Raw genomic sequence first — 10,994 nt, 5'->3', positions numbered from 1 at the left:
GAGGGCTCCAGCCAGGGCAGCTGTTGTTGTTGTTATTACTATGACCGTTTGGTAGAGAGGTCCTGGCCTTCCTGGGGCCTAGTATTTCACAAAGGTGGACCGGAAGGGTTTGGTTGGGCTCAGTTTGGACAAATTTTCATCACAAATAAGGCTGAGCAGGCTGGGAGGAGGCTCTGAGGTCACTTTTCAGAAGCGGTCTGAGGCTCAGAGAGGCTGAGAGACTTAGCCAGGGACACACAGCAAGTAGATGCTTCCAGCTAGAATCTGGTTCTTTTGACTCCCTGTTACCTGCCACTCTGTGAAAACCTGCAGGATCCTAGGAATCCGGAGGCTCTTGGCTTACCCAGGGTCACAAGGTTCATGAAAAGCAGACTTGAGATTCGAACCCAGGTCTTTCTGACTGTTAAGGCATTTCAGCCACACTGTGCTGCCTTCCTGGCCAGCTCCCAGGACTGCAGTTATGACTGAACAGGTGTTCTCCATGGAAAGGGGAAGGTGGTCTGGTACTCAAGAGCTGGTGGGGAGGCTTGGCTTAGAAAAGTGAACTTCAGACTTCTGGACAAAAGTGCAGTTCCTCTCCGTGGAGCCACTTACAAAAGTAACTTATCACCACTGCTGTGAGCGTGTCTTTCAGTTAATGACTTCATGCCTTTTGACCTTTTTAGGACTTGCCCTGTCTGATCTGGCCCAGTGTGGGAAGCTGTCACTTTAAGACTGCAGGTACGTTTTTCTTCTGGTTGATCTGCCCTTGTTTTGGCCGTAATGAACCAGAACCCCGAGTCCCCCCTCCCGCACCCCCCTCACATGCCGCCGGTCCTTTCAGCATCTCTCTGCTCTGGACAGGTAGGTCATTCCCTGACCCTCCAGAACTAGGGCAGTGTGCCTCCTCCCCCAAGCCGGCTGGAGCTCAGGGCACCAAGCAGAATCTGGGGTAGGTGGATCTGGGAGCCTGATGTTCTTGGTGTTTGGGGCTCTGCCTTTCTCGTTCCATCTTGGCCCCAGCTCTCCCCAGCAAGTGTCCCTCTCAGGTGCATCCTTTCCACATGGTGGGAAGGATGCCATGGGAGTCCCAGTCGCCCAGAAGCCTGACAGCTGGCACCTGCAACGTGGAAGAGATTTTTTCCCCAGGGGTTGTGGCAGAAGTTTCAGGGAAGACCGATGGGCTCAGCTTGAGTCCCAAGCCTGTCCCCGAACCTGTTCTTGGGGGCAGGGGGTGGAGTTTTCTGGGCTTTGCCTGATTCTGGCATCCTGAGGAACGGGATGGGCTGGGATCCAGGTGGGCCCTGCTTGTCTGTACAGACCGCGAGGGGCTCTTGCTGATAGAGGAGAGGTCCTCCCTGACGGGGAGTGTCATGCTGGAGTCTGCGTGAGAGCTGAGGACCAGGAGAGCCAGCAGGCCGGAACGGGCATGCCGGAAATAAAGCTTCAGGGTTTAGGGTTGGCCGTAAGGTTTCATGGCCAGCCGGTCTGCCAGCCAAGCATTTGCCCCTTAGTCTGAGGGGCTGTGCTGGGGTCCACAGATGGGCGCTGGGCTCACTTGCACCCAGGTAATTTACTCTGACATTCCTGATGCACGAAGTCAGCGCTGGCCTGGTGGAGCACCTCTTTCCGTGGTGAGCGGCTGGTTGGTTTCCTGGTAGGGACCCATATTCCATCCGAGCTTGGGAACTGAATCAACACCAGACCCTATCCAAGAAAAAAAAGAAAAACCCTAATTGTATCTAGGACCCAGTTTTACACCATTTTTCTCAAATGTTCATTTTTTTCCAAATATATTTTGAAAATCTATAGAGGGTTTCAAAGGCATTTCTAAAGACCTTGCTATCAATACTCTGGGTAGAAAAACTGAAAAATAAATTCATTGAGTCAAACTATAGTTTGTGTTTGGATGGAAGATAAGTGTAGAAAAGCCCAACCCGATCGTGTAGGTCACCTCAAAAATAAAATTTCTGCCTTTAAGCACTTGATTCTCGGAAGCAGTTTTCACGTGCAGCATGGCACTTATTGGCTCCTCAGACCACCCCATTTCATTGGTATCTTAGCCACATTCCCAGGTGAGGTGATCTGAGACTCAGAGGACTCAGCTGACCTCTCCAGGACCCCACCGCTGGCCAGCCACTGGGAGATACAAGTGAGGGTTTACTGCTTAAGAAGGATGCATGCAGGTGAAGTTTGGACTTCTAGCTGACTGGCTCTCCCCGGTGGTGGGCCTGGTACCCGACGTGTCGCCATGTGGCCCCATCTGCCTTCTCCCTTCCCTCTCTCCCCTATCCGCGTCCGGCATCTGCTGTCCCCACCCTTGTGCTCATGTGGCCAGCGATTAGGGCTGCTTATGCGTGAGAATGTGCAGTCTTCTTTGTTCCTGTGATAGTTCACTTAGTATGACGGCCTCCAGCTGCATCCATGTTGCTGCCAAGGACATGACTTTTTTCTTCTTTATCAGCCAGGAACTTTCAAGTGACATTTCTGTGCTTACCCATAATGCTCATGTATCTTCCAAATATGCCGATACAGAGCAAATTCTAGAGGGAGTCGTTTCATGTTGGGTGGCTCAGCGGGCATCTCTGTCTGGCTGTGCATGGATCCCTCATAGTTAGGATGGTCATGGGTGGCATTCATTGAGAGCTCCCCTGCAGTGGACAGGCGCTCAGAAGACTCAGGGAGGTAAGCCCTGTGCTGTCCACTTAGAGTGAGGGAACTGAGGCATAGTGAGGTTAGGGGATATGCCCAGCAACTCTTAGTGGGTGAATGGCAGAGTCACAATTTGAACCCAGGGCTGCCTGATGCTGTCTGTGTAAGAGCCACCCAGGGTACCACCCCTGCCCAGTGGTTCGGATTCCTGGGTGGGGTCATACAAGCCAGATACAGAGACCAGGGTTCAAGAAACACTCAAACTCTGGAGCTTCCCAGTGAGCATATCTCATCTTCCCAGCAAAGAGATAATAAGTTATTTATTCATTCATTAGTTTCACTTCTTCATTAATTCACTTCTTCAGCCAAAATTTTTCAGGTGCCCTCCACATACTGTAGTCTACCTTCAGAGTTTAACCACTGGGTCTTGCTGTCTTTTTTTTGCATGTGTGTCGCTGTTTTGCAGCAGAAGCACCACTTGGAATGAAATTGCACAAGAAAATTGAAATCTCTATTCCACTCCCGACTTCTGCAGCCTCTCCTGGGCTGTGGACTCATTCCTTATTTGCTTTCATCCCCTCCTGGCCAAAGAAGGCCTTATTTAAAAGAGAATCTCCTATGACACACCACCTGGTAAGTAACAGAAATATCAGAAGCTGGAAAGAAACCAATTTCGAGCTAACCGTATGTAGAATGTCACAGGCTTTTGTTCCTCAAAAAAGCCTGTTTCTCTTCTCTCCCTAAGTATAGTTATCATTGGGGAGCAAGTCCATTTATTTTTAAAAAGTGCTATTTCTGCAGTACAACATGGAGTATTTAGACGGATAGGAGGTTTGACTCAGAGCACAGGCTGCCTGGTCTGGTGTTTCTGAAGCAAGGCTTGGACCGGCTTTAATCAGACCGGTTCGCCGTCAGCTGTTAAAACAGGAGGCCATGATAGAAGTGAACGTTTAACAAATATTTACCACATTCCAGACACTGGGTTTAGCACTCATGTGCACAATCTCATTCGAGCTGCATGGTATCTTTCTTAGACAGATAGTGTTTTTATCCCCATTTTATGGACGGGAAGTTGAGGATTAGAGAGACTGAGAAATCATCCCAGGTCCTCCCACAGGTAGAAGTGTCAGAGCCGAGGTTGGAAACCCCTTTTCTTTTCTTTTTTTTGAGTTGGAGTCTCACTCTGTCACCCAGACTGGAGTGCAGTGGCTGCTCCCGGCCACCGCAGCCTCGACCTGTTGGACTCCGGTGATCCTTCCGCCTCAGCCTTCCAAATAGCTGGAACTACAGGCGCACACTACCACGCCCAGCTAATTTTTAAAATTATTGTGGAGATGAGGTCTCGCCACGTTGCCCAGGTGGGTCTCGAACCCGCGGGTGCAGGCAATCCACTCACTTCAGCCTCCCAAGACGCGGGATTACAGGCTGAGCCACCAACCCCGCCGGAAACCTCTTTTCTTGACCGCCACTCTGTGCTTTTGCTGCTGTGTAATATTCTGTTCTATGGGGTGGCTCCACATAGGACTGTCTTTCTACATAGATTTAATAACTTAAAATGACCCGAGAACTGTTGAGCTTGGCCAGTGGACTATGATGGCCAAGGACCCTTTCTTGGCTTCTGGCTCATTGTTATATTTGTTTCCTGGGGCTGCTGGAACAAATGGCCAGCAGCTGGGTGGCTTCAACCAACAGGAATGTGCTCGTCGTTCCGGAGGTCAGAGTCTGCGACCGGGTGTTGGCAGGGCCTGCTCCCTTGAAGGGCTTAAGGGAGGACCCTTTCCGTCTCTTCCGGCTTCGGGTGGCTCCAGGCTTTCCTGGGCTGTGTCACTCCAGTCCCTGCGCCCGTCTGCCCTTGGCCACCTCCTGTGTGTCTGTGCCTTCTGCTCTGTGTGTCACTTCTGAGGATGCTCGTGACAGGATGGAGGGCCCCCTGGATGATCCAGGATGATCTTATCTTGAGATCCTTAGCTTAATTACGTCTCCAGAGATCCCTTTTCCAAATGAGGACACATTTGCAGCTTCTAGGGATCAGGACCTGGACGTGTCCTTTGGGGGCCACCCTTCATCCCGCTGCAGTGGTCATTGTTCTTTCTCGTCTCATGAGCAACCTGTAACTTGTCACCTCACGCAGCAGCACCCTTCTGCACTTACTCAGCAAGCTGTATTTATCACTTACTGTGTACAAGATACTGCCTGATTATCAGAAGGAGAGAAAGGTCCCTCCTTGAGGGCTTGGGCACGTCAAAAAGACGTCAGGGCGGGTGTGGGGGATGGAAAGCTCAACTGAATCAGAGGCCTGGGTGGGGCTGATGCTACTGCCCGTTGTCTGCGTGTACCTTGGACAGTCGCTTCCTTTCTCGGCTTATTTGTCTGTTCTCTGCACAATGAGAGGGTTATGCTGTGGAGAAGGGATGCAAGTTGTGGAAGGATCATGGGAACTGGAGCCACCCAGGCCTGGGTCGTCTCAAGCTTCCTGCCGGCACGACCTTGGGCAAGTGAATGAACCTTTCTGAGCCTTAGTTTCCTCATCTGTAAAGTGGGAGAGATGGAATCCACCCCTGTAAAGTGATGAGTGCAACTCCTGACCCTCGGGAAATGATAGCCATTTTTTGAAGGTTAACATCCCTTAGAGCTGCTGTAGTCTGTGGCCCTGAATACAGCTTATCCCACTGCAGGTGACCAGGGGGTAAAGTAGAGAGCTGGGGAGGCATGGTTGTCCCAGCCAGGAGAGCCAAGGAAAGCTTCCTCGATGGTGTAGGGTTCCAGTCAGGTTTCAAGGATGTGCGTGGATACCACACTAAGAGGTTATATTAATTTCCTGAGGCTGCTATAACAAATGACCGTGAATTAGGTGGCTTAGAACTACAGCAATGTGTTCTCTCACTGTTCTGGAGGCCAGAAGTCTGAAATCCAGGTGTCGGGCGCCCTGAAGGCTGTATGGGAGCATCCTTCCTGCCTCTTTGAGCTTCTGATGCCTCCAGGCCTTCCTTGACTGACTGTATCACTCCAGTCTTTACCTCCATGTACCCTCGGCTTTCTCCTCTGTGTCTATTTCGTCTTCTCCGTGTTTCCCTTACAGGGACACATGTGATTGGATGTAGGGCCCACCTGGATAATCCAGGATGATCTTATCTTGATTTAGCTTAGTTAAATCCTCAGAGATCCCTTTCCAAATACAAGCGCATCCACAGGTTCTAGATATCAGGACATGGACATATTCCAGTGGGGACACTAGGGCCCTGGAGTCAAGGGGGATGGCAAGGCCTGAAATGAACAGATGTTGACTGCGATTACGAGAGGAATGGACGCCTGGGGCTTCCAGGGCCACGGGAAGCTTGCATTTGACAGCAAGCCCTTGGCTTGGCTTTGGAATCTTTCCATAGCAGCCATTGCAGGGCTGGGGAGGCCGAACACGGGGGATACTTTTTACGCTGACGATGGGGCCAGCTCACAGAGAGGCCACCCTGCACACTGCCCTTGGTTTCACCCATCCCCTACCATGGTGTGGCTGGGGTACTCAGTCAGCCCACAGCCGGGACGCACATGGTCCGTGTTCCAGGCATTATGTGATTTTTTTTCATGGCTCTGCTCACACTCTCCTTGCGGATTTGTCAGCCCTGGTTTGCCAACAAACAGACAAATGGGGACATTTCAAGAGACGTTCAAGAGACTTCTGAGAATGGAGTGATTTTTCACAAATGTGCAATGGTAAGTTTTCTGGTTTGCCAAGTCCCTGTGATGACAGGTGTTCCGGACATCCGCACCCAGACCCGGAATACACCGCCGGGGAATCTCACGTCTTCATTCTTCTTTGCTCAGAGGTTTTAATTTCCAATCCTTTAATGCTCTTTTTAAATTAAGTCTTCAAGATTACTTAAGGATTAACAGAAGTAATCCCTCTACCCTCCTTTAAAATGTTCATTGTCTTGTAAGTTTATTAAATATGTATAACAGGAAATATTTTTCATCTTCTAATAATTCCTATATTTTTTCTCATAGTATGGGGACATTTCAAGAGACAGTCAAGAGACTTCTGAGAATGGAGTGATTTTTCACAAATGTGCAATGGTAAGTTTTCTGGTTTGTCGGCCCTGGTTTGCCAAGTCCCTGTGACGACAGGTGTTCTGTGCCTTCACCCAGACCAGGAATACGCTGCCGGGGAATCTCACGCCCTCGTTCTTCTTTCCTGGCTTCTACTCAATGAAAGAACAGTTAGATTTTGCTCAAATCATGCATTGGAGTCATGTATCGAAGAACGGGCCAATCATGGGCTGGTCTACCCATGTCTAGACACGTGATGAAATAAACAAGGGTTCTGATATCTGACAAGGCCACGCTAGACCGAGGTTTTTTTGGAACAATTAAATAATTGTCGGCCAGGCATGGTAGCTCAAGCCCAGCACTTTGGGAGGCTGAGGTGAGGGGATTGCCTGAGCCCAGGGGTTGGAGAACAGCCTGGGCAACTTGGCAAGACCTCATCTCCATAAGAAATCAAAAAATTAGCTGGGTGTGGTGGCACATGCCTGTAGTTCCAGCTACTTGGCAGACTGAGGTAGAAGGATCGCCGGAGCCCAGCAGGTCGACGCTGGGGTGGCGGTGAGTGTGCCACTACACTCCAGCCTGGGTGACAGAGTGAGGCTCCAACTAAAAAAAAAAAAAAATAATAATAATTGTCAGTAAAAGTTCATAGTGATCATTTAGAACATGATAGTGTGATCTATTCTTTTAGATTATAAACATGAATATGGTACCTGACAGGTTTAAAAGTTTGATGTTTTTTAGATTTCCATCTTACTAATCCCACGAGATGCTTATTAATACTGTCTTGGTGTCTCGGGTCTCCAACACCTCTCTCAGGTTCAGTGATTTGCTAGAAGGACTTACGGAACTCAGAAAAGTCGGCATGCTCTCAGTTACAGTCAATTATGGTGAAAGGATGCAGATGAAAGCCAGCAAAGGAAAAGGCAAATGTCAGAACTCAGGAGAGACCAGGCCCGAGCGTCCAGCTGGGTTCTCCCGGTGGCATCTTCGGGGCTCTGTCACACAGGCAAGGAGCACCTGTGAGACTGACCTTAGTTCTCACTCTCCAGGACCTCCAGAAGTCATGGTGTGGCCCAAGGCACACACCACACATCACATCATTGGTTTCAACCAGCTGGTGAGATCCCAGGCCCCGGGCATACGAAAGCACTCAGGCCGGGCGTCCCACAGGCTTTAGAGGTTATCTCCCAGGAGCTGGTCAAGGGACACTCCTTTTTTTGGAGTGTGGAGGGTTTGGACAGCCCAGGCTTGCTGAGTTAGTTCTTTACTGCACCACCGTCATTTTATCATAGGCCCTTGGCTACCTTGTTTGCCTTGCTGGATGCAGTCAGTGTTAGTGGTGTCTCATCTATCCGTCTAGAGACAGTTCCTGTCATATGCATGCAGTTGGGAGTGTGCATGCGTGCATGCATGCATGTGTACACACGTGTACCTTCCTTCTCCTCCTCTTTACATAGGTGGCAGTTTACTGAAGCTTGCTTTATACACTTATATTCCAGAGTTCACTCAGTCTGGAATGCATATTGTTTCTTTCCTTCTCCAGATCCTACTTCTGTTTCACAGAGCTAGGGAGAAGGAGGTGTAGGAGGAATAGGAGATAAGGTTAGAGAGCAGAGCAAGTAGTCGGGCTTGGTGGCACATGCCTGTGGTTCCAGCTACTTGGAGGGCTGAGGCGGAAGGATCACCGGAGCCCTGCAGATTGAGGCTGCGGTGGCCGTGAGCATGCCACTGCACTCCGGCCTGGGCGACAGAGTGAGACTTCGACTCAAAAAATAAAAAGTAAAAATAAAAAAAGAGGGGAGCAAGGGTCAGAGCCCAGGTGGAGAGCTTGCTACCCAGGCCGCTGGACAGCTTCCAGCCGCAGAGCCACCCGAACAAAGCCTGAATGGGGGAGATGGGCCAGGACACCGGTGAGCCGCCAAGGTCATTCCTGGAGATCCTGTGACCAGCAGAGACCCCACCCAGGGTTCTGGTGCTGGGACTGAATCTTCAAAGCACCTGAATAACAAAGAGCCATTGTTTGCTTTTCTTGGTGACACCGTTTGTCACCATCTCCCCAGCCCGACTGTGGTTCTGCGCTTGTATATTTTTTCTTCTAAGATGCTCTGCAGGGATTATTTCACTGCATTTCAGGGTCTCCATTTCTTTGAAACTGTCTCCAAGCAACAGCTAGGCAAGTGTGGGTCAAAACCCTCCTGGGGGCCTTTGAAACCAGATGGAGCCTGATAAGTTCTCAGACCCTTTGTGTGACCAGGATACCCTCCCCTCTTCCTGGAGACCTGGTGTGCCCAAGTTGGGCTCACACATCATTTCGGGAAACTGGACTTGTCAGACCTGTCAGCACCCATGTGCTCATTCCATCCCTTCCTGTCCCAGGTGTCCGGGCAGAGTGAGCCACAGGCAGCCCACATATGGCTGCTGGTCAACAACACCAGTTCACCCTTGTCAGCCAACCTCTCCAACCTCCTCCTTCTGGACAACATCACTGGCCTCGCCATGAGGGAGTCTGTCGGAAATAGGACCTCGGAAGGAGTCCAGACTTTCAGAAAGAAGTTTCTGCAAGGTAATAGTGGAGAAGTCCGGGGTGGCAAGTGGTAACAATACATACAGGTACTTGCAGGCTGATGTAGATGCTTTATGTCTGTTCACTCAGTTAATCCTCCCAGTGGATCTTACGGTCAGGGCATCACAAAAAGAGACCCCATTTAATGTCTGTAACCAAAAGGCTGAAATTCTTATGTATGTTAGAGAGAGGTTGGATTTGGGGAAAAAGCTGTGAGTTAAAAAAAGAAAATACACACACACACACACACACACACACACACACACACACACACATACATATACATACATACATACACATGTTTGTTCAGTTTTTATTATGAAGAATTTCAGACATACTCCAAGATAAAGTTGACAGTGAACGCTAGTATACCAGTCACCCAGATGCTCAAAATGCCATTAGTCAATAAGATGAAGAGTTTGTTTTGGGTTGTGCTGGACAGAGGTGGGAGTATGTTGACATCAGACACAGAAGCATGTTTGTGAGATGTTCTGGCATGTTTAGGCATGTTCAAGCGTGTTTAAACACAGCCAAGCATGGTCAGGGGGGTAACTCCCCTGCTGACTGGCTGTTTTGCAAAGTGTACCACCCTCACTGGATGGTTTTCAGAGGTTTGTTTCCAGAGGTGATTTGTCACTGTGTTTTGCTTTGTTTTTGTAGAGATGGGGTCACACTTTGCTGCCCAGGCTGGAGTACAGTGACATGACCATAACTCACTGTGACCTTGAACTCCTGGGCTCAAGTAATCCTCCCACCTCAGCTGCCCTTGTAGCTGGGACGGCAGGCGCCTGCCACCACACCTGGCTGATTTTTTATTTTTTTTGTAAAGGCAGGGTCTTGTTATGTTGCCCAGGCTAGTCTCAAACTCTTGGCCTCAAGTCATCTTCCCGTCTTGGCTTCCCAGAGTATTGGGATTATAGGCATGAGCCACAGCACCTGGCCTGTTAAGCTGGTTCAAAAACGATTCTGGGATTCGGTTGCTATCCTGACATCAGAACTGTCCATTTCCCTGGGAGGGTGGAGACTTCTCTGATTCTTGGCAGGTACCTCATTTCCAAAGAGACTGAGACTGCAGTGGTGGAGAAGCTTGCCCAAGGTCACAGGGCTGGCAGCAGTCAAGACACCTGGGGCACCACTGCGCTACAGCTCTTTTCCACATGCCTGGAACGCTCACGGACTCTTCGCCTCTACTCATGGTCCCAGTTGCTCCTTGGTCATGCTGCGCTTCCCCTGGGAGCCTAGATGAGGTCTCAGAATGCTTTTTAACACACTGTCATTGACAGAAGCTACTAGTGGAACTGGCCCCCAAGTAGTACCCTTTTGGCTGGCTCTGGTTTAAATGATGTCATCAAGAGTGTTATATGTCCCAGCTCAGTGATCTTCGGTGCTTACCTTCTTTCAGTGATATAAAGATCAGCCCCAATTCCTTTTCTTTTGTTGTTTTTTTAAGAGAGAAAGGCTGGAATGCAGTGGCATGATTAGAGTTCACTGTGGCCCCAACCTCCTGGGCGCAAACCATTTTCCCATCTCAGCCTCCCAAGTAGCTGGGACTACAGGTGCACACTACCATACTTGGCGGATTAAAAAAAAATTGTTGCCGAGCTCGGTGGTTCAGCCTGTCATCCCACGCTTTGGGAGGCCAAGGTGAGTGAATTTCCTGAGCCTGCAGGTTCGCGACCCGCCTGGGCAACTTGACAAGACCTCATCTCTACAATAAATCAAAAAAATTAGCTGGGTGTGGTAGCGCACACCTGTAGTT

General features: G+C 49.8%; 1 protein-coding gene across 1 annotated transcript in view; it reads left to right on the top strand.

Moving 5' to 3' along the window:
• The first annotated feature begins 671 nt into the window (after positions 1-671).
• Positions 672-10,994, top strand: part of EVC2 (EvC ciliary complex subunit 2) — a 132,512-nt gene continuing 122,189 nt past the window's right edge. The window contains exons 1-4 of the mRNA XM_008048680.1: positions 672-720; positions 3,098-3,264; positions 6,631-6,699; positions 9,049-9,235. Of these exons, the coding sequence (XP_008046871.1) occupies positions 3,115-3,264; positions 6,631-6,699; positions 9,049-9,235 (406 nt within the window). The 5' untranslated portion in view covers positions 672-720; positions 3,098-3,114. The remainder of the gene's footprint in view (positions 721-3,097; positions 3,265-6,630; positions 6,700-9,048; positions 9,236-10,994) is intronic.

This window comes from Carlito syrichta, unplaced genomic scaffold (genome assembly GCF_000164805.1).
Source record: "Carlito syrichta isolate Samal-C Ts95f unplaced genomic scaffold, Tarsius_syrichta-2.0.1 Scaffold126498, whole genome shotgun sequence".
NCBI lineage: Eukaryota > Metazoa > Chordata > Mammalia > Primates > Tarsiidae > Carlito > Carlito syrichta.
Note: the sequence above shows the minus strand (reverse complement) of the source record. Positions and strands in the feature narration are given on the sequence as shown.